Here is an 18,503-nt window from a genome sequence, read left to right as displayed (position 1 = left end):
GCTTGACCACTTACCTTTCTCCTTCTCTCTGTCCCAGCCCTTTAGGTCTCCCTTGCTCTCTGTTCCCTCTCCAGGGCTGCAAAGCCTCAGCTGACAGACCAGTGGAGGCCTAGGCCCTAGCCTCATCGCCAGAAGGGCGCCCCGCTCACAGTCCCAGTGTTGGGGCAGGTCAAGGAGGGCCAGTTCTGACCAGAACTGGGGTCGGTGGGGAGCACGCTGCTACTGGCAGCTGGTGGGTAGTGTTATCCCGCCCCAAACATCAATAGTGCCAAGGTTGATAATTCCTGCACTGTATGCAATTGTCCCATTGTCCAGATGAGGAAACTGAGGTTCAGAGGAAGGGATTTGCTCAAGATCACATGGTCAAAAAAATGGCAGATCTGGGATTTATCCTAAGTTCATGTGCTTCCAAGACTCCTCCATCCTTGGGAAGACCACTCTCCGTAAAGGAGGGGTCAGCAGGGAGCCCAGGGAGGAGTCTCGGAGGCCATCGATGGAGGGTCTGTACGACTCTTGATTAGATAGACTACACATTTTCCATATCTCCATGTGATCCCACAAAAGCAGGGCCACTTCCTAGATGCCCTACCTCCGGCTCCCCCAGCTACACATACAAATACACACATACACGCACACACTGCAGCCTCTCCCCTCGTTCTAGCGCCTTTATTGGAGTCTGGGGGCTGTTTGGGGACATCAGGAGTCGGAGATTGGGTTTTATGGGGCACATCATGGGGCTACTGGTGCATGACTCCACCTGGCGTGCAGGCCCCGGGCACCACCTGTCACCACCTGGTACTCGGCAGGTTGGAGCGAGTGGCGGGGGAGGCTGTGAACGCCTCATCGACTCTCCCCTCCACCCTGGTCTCCCACTGGCAGGGAGACAAGAAGCTCGGTCTTCTGCTCGGCAGAATTAATCTGTGGTCACCGCCGTTCCTGCGGCCCCTGCCCCTCTTGCATCAACAGCTTGAAGGGCTGTCTGATCAGTGATTAGCCGGTGCCTGGACAGAAAATCTAGGGCTGGGCCAGGGCACGGGGACTTCAGGGGCTGGGGGCCGACTCCATCATGGAGAGGGGCGTGTGAAAATAAGAGTGTGCGTTCGTAACTGTGAGTGTGCACACATGTGGGTGTGGGTGTGAGCTCATGTGTGTTCTTATGTATGTACCACATAAGCGTGTGAGACATACTTAGTGTATGTATACAGATGAGTGTGACTCCAAAGTGAATGTGTGTGAGTGTGGGTGTGAGTCCGGTTCACCATGTTTGCACTCAGTAAGCTGCTGTTCCGTGCCCGACTCTGCTGAGGGCCACTGACAGAGGGATGAAAGAGCGGATCTGAGCAGGTGTGAGTGTGCATTATCCGTGAACACGTGGGTGAGTGTGCGTGAGCATGCGTGGTGGCTGCTGAGCCTGCACCCCCACGGGTCCCCACACCCGTGTCTTCCGTGTTCCCCTCCTGAACTTGCCTGAGCCACGCCTCTGCCTGTGGAGGGGTCTCTGTATCAAGCTCGCAGCTTCGGGGGGGGGCATCCCTGGCCTCACTCTCACTCACCCGCAGGCGTGATCCGGACGGCCGTGCCCGACCTTGACCGCGAAAGCCAGGAGCGCTACGAGGTGGTGATCCAGGCCACAGACATGGCAGGCCAGCTGGGTGGCCTCTCCGGCTCCACCACCGTCACCATCGTGGTCACCGATGTCAATGACAACCCACCCCGTTTCCCGCAGAGTAAGTGAGGCCTTCCTAGAGGGTGATGGCCACATGCATCTGCATCCACCTGGTAGACCCCCAGCACCCCTCCCATCAGGCTTCCATGGCAGGTATTGTGGGTGTCCGTTCATCCTTCCAGCCGCCCACCGAGCTCATGCTTCCCTTTAGGCTTCCACCAAAAGAGAAGCTTGAATCTGTCTATCCATCCAAGGCATCCATCTCCCCCCAGTGCCCCTCCAATCATGCTTCTTGCAGAGGAAGTCCTCAAAGTTGTCTGATAGCCCACAAGCCAAGTAATACGGTTACCTTCCTACCCCTCACCTTGCTTCCTGCCGCGGAGGAGCCCCCATCTGTCCACCTACTCCAGCCCCTCACTGGCCCCCGCACACACCCCATTCCTGCTTATCCATGTGATCTGCCACTGACCCAAGCTTGAAAAGGGAAGGGCCGGGGAGGGGGGCTGGAGTGACAGGTCTGTCCCCACGATGAGCCTGGAGGGCAGGGTGCTGCGCTTCTGAATTAGGTCTTTCCACTCTCTGCCTCTCCAGGCACAACAGGGGACGGGGGGTGGGGGTGTTCTCTGGCCAAGTCCCCCACCTCCCCCTCAGCCAGCCCCTTGTCCAGCCTTGGGCCCAGAGCCGCGCCGGGGAAGCCGCCGAAGCTGGCAGAGACTAAATGCTGCAGGGAGCCGGGCTGATCCCTATCGGGGAGTCATTACTTGAGGTCTGCTGCTCTCACATTAGGCCCGCCACAGGGGACTGACCCCCGCGAGATAAGGGAATCCAACCCCTTAGCTGAGAGCGCACCATCATCGGGGCCTAGCACCTCAGCCTGGACTCCGAGCGGGGTGGGCAGAGCTGCCAGCTGGCTTCGCATCGCCGGGGAGCAGGGCGCAGTAGCCGGGGGCCCCCCCGCCCCCCGATGTGGATGGGGGAGCTTTGAGGCACCGTGTGGAGCGGTGGGGGCCACCCGGGCTTCTGCCCAGTTGTGCGAAGCTCTGTGCCAGTTCTGAGCGGGAAGCAGTGGGGCAGAGCAGAGAAGAGGGACCCCAGGCCCCAGGAAGACTCTTGTTTATTTATTCATTGATTCATCCCTTCTTTATTTTTAACATTTCTTTATTGTGAAATATGCACACAAACGGAAAGGTGTAAAATAGAAATGTCCAGTTTGGCAACTAATTATAAAGCAAATCGTCCTAGAGACCACACTCCTGGACCCCAGAAGCCTCCAGGTGCCTTTCCTGAACTTAGCGGCCCCCCACACCCCCACTTCCAGAGTTAACCATGATCCGCTATTGTGATCGCTACCTCCTTGCTTTAGAGTCAGTTTACCTACATACACATCACCCAACACTATAGCTTAATTTCACCTGGTTTTTTAACCTTAGATGAGCAGAATCATATCATATAACCTCTTTGCGTCTTGCTTTTTTTCCTCTCTTAAAATTATGTTTATGAAATCACATGTATTCATTTTCGTTGCTGCACAGTGTCCCATCGTTTATCTATTCTATGTTGATGGACGTTTGGTTTGTTTCCAGTTTGAGGCTATGATGAAGTATACTGCTCTGAACATTGTTGCACCTTGTGGAACATCTCCAAGTGCCGGTTTGCATGCATTTCTCTGGTGTATATACACACTGGAACAGAATAGCTGGCTCATGGGATATACTTATCTTCAGCTTTACTAAACAAAGCCAAACTGTTCCCCCCATGAAAAAAATGCATGTGTCCATTGTAGCCCATCCTCCCCACCACTTGCTGTTGTCAGACTCTTTAATTTGTGTTAACCCAACGAGTGTAGAACCATGCTCCTTTTCATTCATTCACTCTCTAGTCACTCACGCATTTCATTTATGCGACAGTCTGGTGTTCTGCCAGGCTCGAAGAATGCCTGATGAATAAGAGATGTGGTTCCTGCCTTCCAGGAGCTCACACTCTGGACAGAGGAGAGAGCAGGGAGAGAAGAAGCAGAAACTGATAGGGAAAGGCAGGAAACCTTAGAATGGGATAATCTTGGTGGCCCCGGGGCACAAGACCAGAAGAGCCTGGAGGTCAGTCTGAAAAGGCTCTCTGGAGGAGGGAACATTCTGTGAGACTGTAGGAATTGGGGAGGGCACAGCAGAAAGGAGAATAAAGAGAGGGGATGCCTAGAGATGAAGAATTATAAGAACCTCAGGCAGGCTGAAGCTGGGGTCAGAGAGAGGGAGGCTGAGGCTGCGGAAGTCGGCAGGGGCCAGGCAGTGAGCATCCTGTAGGGCAGGCCAAAGGGCTGTAGGGCTCCATCACAGGGCAGCCGGGAGCTATGGAAGGGATTCCAGCGGGGGGGTGGCACAGCCAGCATGTTTTAGAAACAGCCCCTCTGGCTGCCATGTGAGAATGATTCAGAGGCCACCGCTCCACACGAGGAGTATCCAGACCTTGGGGACTCCAAGAGGCACATTCTCAGCTCCACAGGCCCTACTTCACCTGCACTGGCTCCTCACCTGCAAATCACCCTCATCTTGACCTCAACTCTGGGAGGAGAGCAGGGTACCGTTTGTGTCCCATCTGACCTCATTCCCTCACATTTCTGCTCTGCTTCTCCCCTCTAGCCACAAAGGCCATCTTGCCATTCTTCAAACATACTGGGCATGGCACCCACGTCAGGGCCTTTGCACCTGCTGTTCCCCCTGTCTGGAATGCTCTTTCCCACAAATCTGCTTGGCTTACTCCCTCACCTCCCTCAGACTTTTGCAGAAATGTCATCTTCCTAGTGAGGCCTTTCTTGATTACCCTATTTAAAACTCCACACACACCCTCATCGGCATTCCCTGTGCCCCTTCCCTTACTTTTTCTCCAAAGCACTTATCACCATTTGATATACCACATGTTTTACTGATGTGATTGTTTGTGTCTTTCTCTGCCTGTTAAGAGGAAAGCACTGTGAGAACTGGGATTTGGGTCTTTTCTGCTTATTGCTATAACCCCAGTCCCCGAACTGCATCTGGGACATCATAGGTGCTTAATAAATACGTGGAAATGAAGGAATAAATGTCATTAACATCAACAGCAACAGGAAATCGGCATGAAGCCCCGCTCTTTTACCATAATTTGTTCCATTTATTGAGTAGCTACCATGAGCTAGGCACTGTACTAAGTGCTTTCCATGCCTCCTCATCTAAGTTAACAGGGACTGTGACGGTGCCGGTAGGAAGGCACTATTTCCATTCTACAGATGAGGAAACCAAGAATCAGGATTACACAGCCAGGACTGACTCCAGAGCCTGAGCCTTGATCACTGGGATCCTCTGCACCCCTCATGGGCAGACGGAGAAACTGAAGCCCCAAACACTGCAGGCACTTTTCCTATCAGTCAGCAAATCAACCCAGGGTCAGAATTAGGACCCTCCTCTTTGCACTGCCCGCTTGGGAGCCCCTTGCAGACATTGCCCTCCCGGGAGCCCATCTGGGCCCCCTTCTCCTCTCCCCTGAAGCTGGTGGGAGTTGGGGTAGGGGCTGCCCCCCATCTCTGTTCACAGCTGTATCCCCTACAGAAATGTACCAGTTCAGCATTCAGGAGTCGGCCCCCATCGGCACGGCTGTGGGACGGGTGAAGGCTGAGGACTCAGACGTGGGCGAGAACACAGATATGACTTACCACCTCAAGGAGGAGAGTGGCAGCGGCGGCCATGTGTTCAAGGTCACCACGGACAGCGACACTCAGGAGGCCATCATTGTAGTGCAGAAGGTGCTGCTTGGGGTGGGGGGTGGGGGGGTGGCAGACCCAGGGTGGCGGGATGGGGGGGTGGCCTCAGAGCAGCCATGTGGCCCCACCCCACTCCACTCCAGGGATTGGGTCTCTCTGGGGACCCAGGACCCACCTGGAGGAAACAGCAATGGTATCAGTCCCATTTTACAAATGAGAAAATGAGGCACAAAGAAGATAAGCTGCACAGCTAGTTGTGAGAGCCCGGATTCAAACCAGATTTGGATCCACGCTCAGAATCACTGTGCTGTGCTCCTTCGAGTCCATGCCCTTCACGCTCATCATTTCTTTTAGTCCTCATGCTTCTCTCTGAAGAGACATCCATTGTTAAGCCCATTTTTACAAGTGAGAAAACAGAGGCATAGAAAAAGAAAAGGGCTCACCCAAGATCACACCTGTAAGGGGCAGAGTCAGGATTTGAACCCAGGTCTGGTGACTCCAAGCTCTTTCCTTCTTGAGTCTAACAGCCCTCCTCCCCTACTGACTAGCCCAGGAACCAGAAGCTAAAAGAACAAATTCAGGGGTCCCTAGGGGAAGGGGATGGAGGTCAAATGAAAAGCACAAATCCATCTTCTAGAACTTGGTCGTGGGCGTGGCAACTCAGGGCTACTCAGGCCTTTGAGACCATCGCCCCAGCCCTGCTCTCCCACAAGAGGTCAATCCCCTGCACTGGCCTGCGAATGATGGTAGGCCTTTGTACGCCTCCAGGTTGGGAAGCTCACTTCCTGCCATTGTCCAGCTATTTCTCCTTCCATTCGGCCAGAATCTGTCTCCTAAATCTGCTCCCATCAGCCTGGGCCTTGCCTTCTGGGACACGCAGAAACATTTGCACCCTACAGCCCTTCATTCACTCAATAAGCACATATGACCAGCTCTCTATGTGGCCTGGAGGCTTTGAAAAGAGAGAAGACTCCCAGTTTTTTCAGCTACTGCCCAGAAGATTAAAATAGAGTAGCTATTACTTATAATAAATGTATACTATGTGCCAGGCACCCTTCAACAGCTTTTCATGTATTAATCAATCCCTACGAGGTCAACCCTCTGAGGTACTATTATTGCCCATTTTATAGAAGAGAAACTGAGGCCGTGGCAATTCAACAATTCGCATCCAAGGTCATGCATCTTGCAGAGCAGACTAGGGCTATGAGCCCAGGCAGTCTGGCTCCAGAATCCACCCTTTTAAGCATTATATGGCTTTCAGTCTTCAGAGTTCCATTTGTCCTCTGGAAGATGAGCCCATTTCACAGATGGGGTCCAGCATCACAGAGCAGCAGTCAGGCCCTAAGTCCAGCCTCTGCATTTGCTCTTACCCCCAGGCTGCCCCTAACCCCCTCCCCCATCTCAGGCTCCTCCCACCTGCCCCAGCAGTGGCGCCTGAGGCATCTCGGGGCGCAGAGCCCACGCCTGATTGATGACCTGGCTCCAGAGCCCATCGCTCACTCACAGGCCCGGCTCCGGCCTGCCTCCCTGCATCCTGATTTCCCAGGCAACAGGACAGAGGAAGGAGGTGGCCGTGTTTACTGCTGGAGAAGGTGGGGGCGGGAGATTCTGAGAGAAAAGGGGGTCTCTACGCACAGGGCAGGTCTTTAGGAAGGTCCCTTGCCACCCAGATAGCTCCCCCCACATGTTGGAGGCGCCCAAACCCCACCACTGCTATTTCCCTTTTGCTATAAGGCGTTTTCTTTAGAAGGCCGGAGCCAACACATAGCCATGGAGCTCATTCATCAGAAGGTCACCCATTAGCACTCCCTGATGAGAAGCAAGTCTCAGCATGGGTTTAGCCAGATTTCCAAGGAAAGCTTTAAGGCAGCCTGGCTTATCAGGCTCAACTCATATTAGTTGCTGCCGGCTAGGGACCTGGGAAATGTCTTAAGGAGACCCTCACAACTGAGGCTCAGAGAGGCTCAGAGAGGCTAAATAGATTGCCCACAGACACACAGCCAGTCAGCAGCAGATCCAGTGCGCTTTCCTGGCGTGGCGTTAAGGGCCAGGACTTGGGAGCAGCACTGCCTGGGTCTGAATCCTGCCTCTGCCAGTGCCTAACTGCTAAGTGACCTTGGGCCTCGATTTCCTCTCGTGTAAAAGGAGATAATCACAATACAGCCCTCTTACGGATGTCGTAAAATTAGATGGGTAATGCGCTGGTACACCGTAAGTGCTCCGTGAATTAATAAATGCATGAAATGGTCGGACATACTGTGCCTGGGGTGGGGGTGGGGGGGTTTGGGAAGTCAGATGTCAGCGTCCTTTAGCCCTGATGGGCTGTGTCCCTTGGCAAGACTGTCCCCCGCAGTCTCGATTCGTCCACCTGCAACCAGGGAGGGTTGGTCGGGGGTCTCCCAACAGCCAGTTCCCTGGTGCAGGCCACTACTCCCCGCGCCCCTGCAGAGTCATCGTGACCCTGGGCTGGCTAGGCCCTCTCTGGGCCCACCTCCCCGATGGCTTCTTTCGGCGCGGAGCCCACCCGGCCCACTCACCCGCCCTCTGCTCCCTCCCCGCAGCGCCTGGACTTCGAGTCCCAGCCCGTGCACACCGTGGTCCTGGAGGCCCTCAACAAGTTCGTGGACCCCCGCTTCGCTGACCTGGGCACGTTCCGCGACCAGGCGATCGTGCGCGTGGCCGTGACCGACGTGGACGAGCCCCCCGAGTTCCGGCCGCCCTCCGGCCTCCTGGAGGTGCAGGAGGACGCGCAGGTGGGCTCCCTGGTCGGCGTGGTGACGGCGCGGGACCCCGACGCCGCCAACCGGCCCGTCCGGTGAGACCCCCGCCCGGCGCCACGCCTGCTGCCTGCTCTCCCGCCACCGCCCCGCGGACAGACCGCGGGCAGAGGGGGAGGGGCGGGGGGCGAGGAAGGTGGGGATGGACACAGAGATGCCGCTCAGAGACAAAGGAAACAGATGTGAGAGTGGTCACAGAGAGTCAGGGGACTCAGGATAAGGAGGGAGACCCAGGTTTGACAGACACCGCAGAGTGAACAGGGCTCGGCCCCGGTCCTCTCTGTCCGCGGTGGCTCCCTCGGTGCCCTCGGCCTGTCCATCCACATGCCTATGACCCCCGAGTCCACTCTCTTGCCCACCCTGCCGTCTCAGCAGCTCCCCTTGGCTCCCCTAGGCACCCAGAACTCACCACGTTTGGAACTGAGCTCCAGGTCCCTCCACCAAAAACGACCCCAACCTTCCAGTTGTTGAGATCAAAAATGTTGGAGACACCCTGCCTCCTGTCTCTGTCTCCCACCTCCCTCCAGTCCATCAACAAATCCGGAATCCCACCACCTTCTCCACCTGCGCTGCTACCCACCTGCTACCCCCTGGTCCAGGCCACCATTTTCTCTTACCCCGACCCGCATCCGGATTCCGGCACTCCTCCCCCCCCCCCCCCTGGTCCCCCCTTTTCCCCCCCCCCCCCCTTTAATCTAGAACTGGCCTGGGGCCAGACTGATCCTGTCCAAACGGAAATCAGAGCTTGGCCCTCCTCTGCTCAGAGACCCCCAAAGGCACCCATCTGGCTCAGAACAAAAGACCAAGCTCTCACAGTGCCCCCCAGACCCATGAGATCTGGCCTCACTGTAGCCTCTCAGACCATTCCTCCCGAGGTCCTCCTTCCTAGTTCAGGGGGCTCAGCCACACTCGCCTCCTCACTGCTCCACAGATACACCAAGCTCACTCCACCTCAGGGCCTTTGCAACTGCTGATTCCTCTGCCTAGAATGTTACCCCCCTTAATATCCCCACGATTGGTCCGCTGGCTTCCTCCAGGCCTTTGCTCAAGAGTCACCCTCTCAGTGATGCCTTCCCTGACCACTCTTTCTAAAATTTCATCCCCACCCCAACCCCCAGCCCCAACACTTCACATCCCCTTTCCTCATGTCACCCTGTCCTCAGTAGCCTTCACCATTGAACACGCTACCTAGTTTTCTAACTCCGTTGTGTGTCTCTGCCACTACCAGATAAGCCCCATGAGAGCAGGGAGTTCTGTGTGCTCACCACTTTACCTGATGCCCTACACTCGGTGGACACTCGCTGACTGCCCTGATGAGTGAATGAAACATAAAAGCAGAGAAAAACTGAGAAAAGAGAGAGAGGCTCAGGGGCCTGGGGAGAGCCCCACAGTGAGAGGAGGAGGTCGGAGAGAGGGGGGAGCCAGTGGAAAGACCATGAGAGGAACTAAAAGAGGCAGGGGACCTACCTGACCATGTAGAAACAGAGGAGATCTGCTGAGAAAGCCAGAAAGGGAAAGAAAGAGAAACAGACACAGGGAGAGAGAGGGGTTAACGGGGGGGCGGGGAGACAGGTGGGTGGAGGGGCAGGGATGCTGCAGCTCTGTTGATGTTTCTGGAAGGGTTTGAGAAGTCCCTGACTGTGGCCCAAATTGGAAGAAGGTCAGGTGGAAGAGACGGGAAGAAAGGGTGTAGCAGAAATGATCCAGAGGAGGTCAGGGATGGGGGGAAGGGCCACTGTTGGACAGACGGGAAGGAGATTCCTGAGCTCCCTCTTCCTCCCTGAAACCGCTGGACATAATCAGTAAGTAATCCCAGAACCAACTATGGTGCCAGGCTCTGTGCTGAGCACTGAAGAGAGGGAAAAGGGAAGTTAATTTGAGGATCTATGCATTACATGGTTCCAGATGGGTAACGTTCCCCTCATCATCTATGTGAATGGTTCTCTGAGTTGTACAGTGCACAGCATGTGCAATCTTACATGGCAGCCCTGGGTGACGACAGAGAGATGCCTCCCTGCCTAACTGCCTACAGGCTCTCAGACTGGGAAATACCCTCAGGGGTCTTAAAAGACTTCCTGGAGGAGGCAGGAAATGAACTGAGCTGGTACCTGGCTATGGTCAGGTGTACATACGAGGTGAAGGGCATTCCAGGCAGAGGAACAGCTTGTGCAGGCATATGGAGGCCGAGGTAGCTGTGCCTGGAGAAGAGCAGACCGTGATGGCTACAGTGGACTGAGGGAGATGAGGCAGCAAAAGTGAAGTCTGGCAGGCCTCAGGGCAAGCTGAGGAGCTCAGACTCAGGCCAGAGAGCCAGAGGGCCCAGGGTTGCCTCTGCCCTCCTCACTGTCCAAACCGTCCCACTGCCTCTGAGCTCCTCTGCCGCCCTTCCACTCAGGCTGTCGGGACAGTCTGTCAGCAGCCCCCTAGCCTCTGGCTGGGCCACAGACCTCTCTCTCTCCAGGAAGGGATTATCACCCATGTGTGTGAGGAAACCAAGGCCCAGGGAGGGGAGGAGGTGTCCCTGGGCTCTCCTGGGGAGTTGAGAGCCAAGAGTAGGAGCTGAGTCCTCGCCTCCCAGGTTAGTGCTCCTGCCTGCCTGCTCCCCTCCCCTGCACTGTCGCGCTCACACCCCCTCTCAGTCTTCTCTCTGCTCCCTCTGTTGGCTTCCCTTCCCTCCGGCTTTTATCTACACTGAAAGGGCCAACTTTGAAACCAGCTTCTCACCTTCTTTCATCTCTCTTTGCTGGCCCCTTCCCTGGGGCTCCTCAGATGTGGAGGCCATGAGGAGCTTGCGACAGGTCCAATTTAACACCACAAACATTTACCCAACTCCTCCTCATCCTCCGGGAGCCAGGCCTGGGGACAGGAAGATGACTCAGCCAAGGGCAGAGCTGAGGATGAGCGCCCTCTCTGCAGGGGACAGACGCGGAAATAGGAGGCCAGTGAGGGGCCACTGAGAGACAGAAGGGCTCCTCATGGGGCACATGTGCTGCCCAGAGCCCAGCTTGCATCCTCAGCTCCTGGGTTTGCAGGGTCGTGGACTCAGTCAGCGCCTACACATTGAGTCAAGGGGGAAACAGTGGTAATAAGACCTCATCCCTGCCCACAGAGAGTTTGCCTTCTCCTGGGGAGAGACAGTCATCGTGCTGATAAGAGCTATGAAGGAGTTAAACAGGGTAATAGGATAAGGATTGGGGCAACAGGGGCTACTATGGATCCAGTAGTCCAGGAGTTGACAGATGAGCTGAGATCAGAATGATAAAGTGAGAGCCAACCTGCAAAGATGTGAGGAAGAGCATTCCGGGTAGCGGGAACAGCAAGTGCAAAGGTCCTGGGGCAGGGGCAGCTTGGTGTGTTCCTGGAGATGAAGACATTAAGTGGTATCCTCAGAGATTTTATAGGTAAAATCTAGGCACACTAGGCACCTGGGAAATACAGAGATGCAGATATGCAGAGCGGTTTTCTGAGTTCCTGCACTGGGGAGAGTGGAAAGTGCCTCATCTTGTTGCATTTCCCCCTCAGGAGGTATCATACGTAGTTTACAGATGAAGAAACTGAAGGTCAGAGAGGAGAAGGACTCTGCCAGTGTCATTCAGCTTGAAGGGGGGAGGAATGATTTAACCCATGATTGTCTGCTTCCTGAGTTCAGCCTCCTGTTATTTTACCCCAGCTTCTTACTCTCTCTGTGGTTAGGTGTCCTCCCCTGTGCATAAGGCACAGAAATGAATCAGACATAGGCTGACAGGAAGGCTAGGCCCCCATGTGAAGGCATCTAGTGACAGATCTAAGTCGAGTGGTCTTGGGCTGAGGCCGGGGCTTGAGGACTACAGAACTCCAAGGAGGGGCGAGGACTCAATGCACCACCGAGGGGAATGAGCACAGGCTTCTGCATATGGCCCCCAAGCAAGGCTGAGGAGGTGAGGTTGGAACAGGGAGAGGATGCTCCAGGTTGAAGTGATGGTAAGGGCCGGGAAGCAGGAATAGAGTCATGGATTCAGGAGGTTAAGTTCAGCAGCAGGATGATCAGCTGGATGAGCTCATGTCAAGGTGGGCAGAGATGAGGACAGAGGGGCACTTGGGCCAGGCTGGGAAGGACTTGAATGTCAGGTGGAGAAGCGGGACTCCATGCTTAGGCAATGGGAAGCCTTGGAAGCTTTGGAGGGAGGGAAGAGAGTGCTCAGATGGGCCCATCTCTGGGTTAGGCAGCCTTGCAGATAGTCAGGCCCTTGATCAGCCCACCATAGCCCTACCCCGTGGTGAGTCTTCTTCGAACATCAAAACCAGCAAAGCCCACACTGGACCAGTGGGAGCAAACACCTCATTTCCTCCCAGCACTCCACAGTGGGGTGCAGCAGAAAGTACATGGGCTCTGGAATCAAAGAAGACTTGGGTTGGAATCTCAGCGCAGTTGTAGAACCATGGGAAGATCACTGGACCTACTGCAAGCCTCAGTTTTCCCATCTCTAGAATGGGCATCATGATAGCACCTGCCTCATTCATTTATTCAAAAATTAGGTATTAAATGCCTACTGTATTCTACTAGGTTCTGTGCTCGGTGCTCCCAGGGTTGGAGGGAGGCTTGTTTGGCACATAGTAGGCCCTCAGGAAATGAACATTAAACATTTTCCTTGTGGCCTGTACACCCATTTCTACCCTTCAATCTGCAACTTGTACTAATCATGTACAAATTCCCAGGCATCATGTTTGGGCTTTGAGTGTGTGTCTTAAGCTTGTGTGGGGGAGGGCAGGTATGTAGAAAGAATCGCAGATGGGGTGGAGTGAGCAGAGAGGAATCCCTGGTGGGGGGGGGAGGGGAGCCCCTTCTGCATCTGAAGAGACTCTTCGTCTAGTAGCTCAGGTGGGGGCTGCATCATTCAGCCTGCTGTGCGCATGTGTACATGAGCCTCCACAAGGGAGCCCTGGGAAGGCTGCACACGCAGGAGCCTGTTGCCTTCCGTATCTCTCATGCCTGTGCGTGCACTGTGTGCACATATTGATGCGGACAAAACCCACATAGTGCACGGCCAGGCCAGGAAGCAGGACCCTCCCCACATCCCCCACCCTAACCTTGACAACAGCAGCACTTTGTGCAGTTGGAGTGTGTCCGAGTGCAGGTGTGCCAGGCTGGCCCTCAGGAGGGTGCCCTTAGACGAGGCCCTGCACAGACCTGGGTGTCCACTAACCAGCCCTTTTGACCCAGGGCAAGGCACCTGGCTTCTCTTAGCCCAGTCTCCTCATCTGTGAAATGGGGGTGATAACAGTGCCTGGGAAGATGGGAGGAGCTCATGCACGTAAAGGCCTTCTGCAGGCCTGGCACGAAGTCTTGCTGGCAAAAAAAGTCAGAGCAAATCCACAGGTCATGCGGCAGGCGCCCAGCACTGCTAGAAGTGTTCCACGGGTAGCTACTTGTCCAACCCTCAGAGCTGCTCAGTAAGGTAAGCATTGTTATTGTCTCCATTTTTAAGAGGAGGATACCCAAGAACAGAGAGATCAAGTGATTTACCCAAGGCCACACAGCTAGGTTTCAAACAGGCAGATGGGCACCAGATCCGCGCTCCTGACCATCATTCCGGGTCCTCCCTTGCACGCATGCACAGACATGCACACACACACACCACACACTAGCTGACAGCTACCCACACTCTGTCTGCACTCCACCTGCACAGGCTCCGGTTCCTCTCCCTGCCGTCCAGGTCCTGGCTGACTGAATGAGGAGCCGGACCTTCTAGATCCACAGCTGCCTCCCACCCTTCTCAGCCTGCTGGAGATACTGCAATGTCCGCTGTCAGCACATGGGGCCTCCCACCCCCGGGGGCACACAGACCACACACCGGTTGGAGGGCCTCCCCTGTCCCCCTTACCAGACGTTTCTGAATAATAATTAGAATAACAATCATTCTCTCTCACGGAGTAATTTTCCTGGAGCGCAGCTAGGCACCTTATCCCCCAGCTAGGCATTTAATCCTCCCAGCAACTTGCAAGGTAGGATTATCATCTCCATTTTGCTCAAAATTAAAGTTCAAAGATTGAAGTGACTTATCAGGGGCATTGTGGACTTGGATCCATACCTAGGCCTAAGCAGCTGCCTCTTGAGCCTTAGCTTTTCCAACAGCAAAGCAGGACCACACACACAGACACACATGCACACCACTCACATATTCAGGTCACACATACACACATACACACACACTTTCCGCCCACAACACCGACCAGACGCACAACTCATGCATCTACACGTGAGGTCCATAAGCCTCCCCTCTCCCGCCCCCCGTGTTTGCCAGGCCACGCTCCTTGCTTCATACCGTGCCCCTCCACCCCTCCCTCCCACTCACTGGCTGGCTTCCTGAGCTGCAACAAAACCACCGGGGCTCAGCCAGCCACACTGACCTGCAGCCCCAAGTCTTTTGCTGGTTAATGGCAGGTCCCTGCGGCCCGCCCCATGGCCTTGGGAACAGCTGCCTCCACTTAGATTCAGCTCCCCACCTTCCCCTCCAGGAGGGAACAGAAGAGAAAAACTGGGAGGAGAGAAAAGACAAGGGAGTTCTAAGCAGGAACGGGAGAAGCAAGAAGATGGCAGGCATCCTCCCACAAGCTCTGCCTCATGCCCAGGCCTGACCCAGTGTTCAGGAGCCCCAGGCTGTGTCAGGCCCTGGCCCTCTCCTGGACTCCATTCTCCCAGGAGAATCGGGGAGGTTCCTTCCAGCCGAGCTGACACTCAGAGCCTGGTTCTACCTCCTTTGGACCCAAACATCTGACAGGCCCAGGCTGGGGACAAAGAGGATCTGAGGCTCCATGCTTTGCAGCTTTGGGTGGTTCAATGAGCTAAAAAAGAACTCTGGGTAGAGAGTCCCAAATTTGGGTACAAATACCAATTCTGTGACAGTTCCTATGCAGTTTTGAGCAGGGTCAGCACTAGCCCACAGGGCATCTTTGCATAAATAAGAAAAAGATCCCTTTTGAGGAGATCCTCCCTCAGCTAGGACACATGGCAAGCTGAACACTGGTTAGACTTTAACCCCATTTCACCCCTTCAGCCTGGTTGGTACCTTTGTGCAGGATACAACCTGCTCAACCACACTTGGCAGTCCTACGCTTGGCAAGTTTCCTTTCTGAGCCTCAGTGTCTTCATCTGCAAAACAGGGAAGATCCCATCAGCTTCACAGGATGCCAGGCAGGGACCTCATCTGTCTCATTTGCCCTTTTATCCCCGGGACCTAGCACAGAGCAGAACAGAGAAGGCACTCAGTTAATGTCTAAGCATAAAGAAATGCAGGGAGGAATGGCTAAAGGAAAAGCAGGCTACAAATTACTAAGTGCTGTGCCAGTGGAAGGAAGTATCATCTTGGGTCTGAAGCCCCCCATACACTTTTGCCCCGATCAGGAGGCCCCAGGTTGGTCAGGGGCAAGGGGGATGTGGGCTTAGCAGCTTAGGGACAGGGAGGAGAGTTGATGGGAGCTCAGGAAACTGGTGGTAATGCCCACCATACCCATACACACAGCCTTTTACAGTTGGCCGTAGCTTTCACCATCTTTGCCTCCACCCCAGTAACTATGAAAAGAATAAGGGATGTCACGTATGCCTATGCCCAGACTCATGAATTAGCTCCTCTAACCCACACCAATGTGAGGGAGTACAGATCACCCCCTTTTCCAGATAAGCAAATGGAGGCCAGGGAGGTCCAGTGACTTGTCCAAGGTCACACAGGTGGAGTAAGTAGCCTAGGATTCAACCGCAGCTCTGATTACTCTCAGATGCGGGCAGTGCCACTGGGTGTCATTATTCCCATTCAACAGATGAGGAATGAGGCCCGGGGAAGTTGTAATGCAGCTAAGCCCCACTATAGGGTCGCTTCAGGGCTTTGCGCCTCCAGCAGGGGGCGTTTCTGGCGCCCTCGCCTCCCTGGGCCTCAGTTTCCCCCTCTAGGAGATGGGGAAAGGATCCCTTTCCTCCCTGTGGGAGGGCCCGGGTGGCTCAGGCTGAGCTCCGCCCCGCCAAGCTTCTTTGTCCTCGCCGCACAATGCGTGCGCTCTTGCTTGGCATTCGAGGCCTTTGTGCGCCGCGCAGCCTGGCGGCGCCCCCGCCCGCGTTATCAGCGCGGGGAAGCGGCGGCCGGAGCTGGTGGGGCCTCTCTGGGCCGCCGCCCGAGACATGTGTTGGACACGGGCCTTTCAGGCCTGGAGCCGCCGCACAAAGGCCCGGGAAGAAGGCGGAACAAAGGGCTTTTTCACGCGGCAACTGAAAAGCCGCAGATTAGCTCGCGCGTGCTGCGCCGGCGGGGAGGGGCCGCCGGCCGTCCCCCCGGACCCCTCGCCACCGCTCTCGCTCAGCCGTGCGGCAGGGCCGGGGCCTCCACGCCGACCCCCTCTCTCCTGCTCAGAATTCCCCTCGCGCCCCCCGCCCCCCAGGACACGTCCAAGCCCTGGATCCCGCGCCCCGCGGGTGCCAGTGCCACCCTCTGCCTGCTCCTCCGTTCGACGCGCCGTTAGCCGTTCTCTGAGTAATTCCTGCCCGCCATTCTCTGAATGATTCATTGCCCCTCTGTTCCCCCCACCAGCACCCCCACCAGCCCCGCCCCCTTCCCAAGCCCAATTTGAGGGTCAGCTCTTAGGGAAAGATAAGAATCGAATATGCAGTGAGTGCCAGGGACTTTGCCCACTTCCAGCCTCACAACTGTGGGGTGCAAATTATTAGCCCCATTACCCAGCAGAGGAAACCGAGGCTCAGAAAGGTTGAGGGTGGCCCGTGGTCACACGGCGGGTACCGGTGCAGCAGAGATGCAAACCCACATCCCTTCCCACCCCTCCTCTCTTGGAAAGGGTTTCTCTGCTCCTGGTGTCTCCCAGGCAGATGATGCCTCTTTTGGGGGGTGGGGGAAGGCTGGTGGACTTGGGCACGGGCTCCACCTGGCGCCAGGGCACCTTCAATCAGCCCCACCCTGCCTCCCTCAGGTATGCCATTGACCGCGACTCGGATTTAGACCAGATCTTTGATATCGATGCGGACACGGGCGCCATCGTGACGGGCAAGGGGCTGGACCGCGAGACGGCGGGCTGGCACAATATCACCGTGCTGGCCATGGAGGCGGGTGAGCCGGGGGGCGGGGCGAATACTGGGGCGGGGCGAAGGCCGTGTGATGGGCGGGGCTGAGGCGGGGCAAAGAGAAAGAAACCGGGCACAGATGGCCGGCTTGCGGGAGGCAAAAGCTGACGCGGAGGAACAAAGACCTGGGAAGGATCCCAAGCCAAAAGGCGAGAGCTGGTCTGGAAGCTGACTTTCTTCCCTCAGCATTTATTGAGCACCCACTACATACAAAGCCCTGTTTTAGACACTGAGGATACAGCCTTGAACAAGACAGAAAAGCTCTTGTCTTTGTGGGGGAGCGCTAGATTGTCAGCAAACAGGTGTACATATGTCAGATGATGTGAAGTGCTAGTGAGAAACCGGGAAGGAAGAGAGCCGGGGAAGGGGATTGGGAAGAAGAGGGTGTTGTTCCTCTTAGAAGAAGGCCTCTCTGAGAAGGAGCCATTTCAACAGAGACCTTAGGAAAGTGAGGAAGTCATGCCCATGTCCGAGGGAAAAGTGTTCTAAGCAGAGGGAACAGCCAATGCAAAGGCCCTGAGGTGGTAGTTTGCCCAGCATATTGGAGGAATGGCAAGGAAACCAGTGTGGTTGGCGAGGGGCAGAGTGATCAGCCGTTGTAAGTTCTTTGGACTTTACTCTGAATAAGGTGGGAATCACAGGACAGGGCCGCCATTTGAGCTGGGGAGGGACATTACCTGACAGGATACCTCTGGCTGCTGCATGAGAATAGATCCTTTGGGGGGTGAAGGAGGAAGTTAAATGTGATAGTGGCAGGAAGACAAGACCGTGTCCTGGCCCAGGGTTACAGCCATGGAGGAAGTGAGATGTGGTCAGCTTTGGGGGACAGGCTGAAAATGGCACCCCGGGATTTTCTGATGGAATGACTGATGTGGAGATAAGAGATAGAGAGGGGGTCCGGGACTACTTCAAGGTGCTTGGCCTGGCTTTCTGGAAGAGTGCGCGCCTGTGCACGCGTGTGCGCGTGCGTGTGTGTGTGCGCGCGTGCACCACAGGCAGTTTGGTGCAGCAGGCACGGGTAAGCTGCAAGAGAAAGAGCGGAGGCTCTATGCATGGGGTCCAGATAAGTAAGGCCATGGAGGTGTGGAGCTGAGACCACGGGGTTCGCAGAGGCCCAGGAGAGGGGAGGTGGCAGCTGCAGGCCTCCTCCAAAACCAGAGCAATGCTGCCTGGACCTGGTCTCCAAGCCCCCCCCCCCCCCCCCCCCCCCCCCCCCCCCCCCCCCCCCCC

At 55.7% G+C, this 18,503-nt stretch overlaps 1 protein-coding gene across 1 annotated transcript in view; it reads left to right on the top strand.

Moving 5' to 3' along the window:
* The window catches only part of CDH22 (cadherin 22), a 66,358-nt gene that overhangs the window by 27,956 nt on the left and 19,899 nt on the right, over nucleotides 1-18,503 (top strand). Inside the window, exons 4-7 of the mRNA XM_021689171.1 lie at nucleotides 1,560-1,727; nucleotides 5,245-5,438; nucleotides 7,958-8,211; nucleotides 17,123-17,259. Of these exons, the coding sequence (XP_021544846.1) occupies nucleotides 1,560-1,727; nucleotides 5,245-5,438; nucleotides 7,958-8,211; nucleotides 17,123-17,259 (753 nt within the window). The remainder of the gene's footprint in view (nucleotides 1-1,559; nucleotides 1,728-5,244; nucleotides 5,439-7,957; nucleotides 8,212-17,122; nucleotides 17,260-18,503) is intronic.

This window comes from Neomonachus schauinslandi, chromosome 10, assembly GCF_002201575.2.
Source record: "Neomonachus schauinslandi chromosome 10, ASM220157v2, whole genome shotgun sequence".
Classification (NCBI taxonomy): Eukaryota; Metazoa; Chordata; class Mammalia; order Carnivora; family Phocidae; genus Neomonachus; species Neomonachus schauinslandi.
The sequence above is the reverse complement of the archived record's forward strand: the minus strand, read 5'-3'. Positions and strand labels throughout refer to the sequence as shown.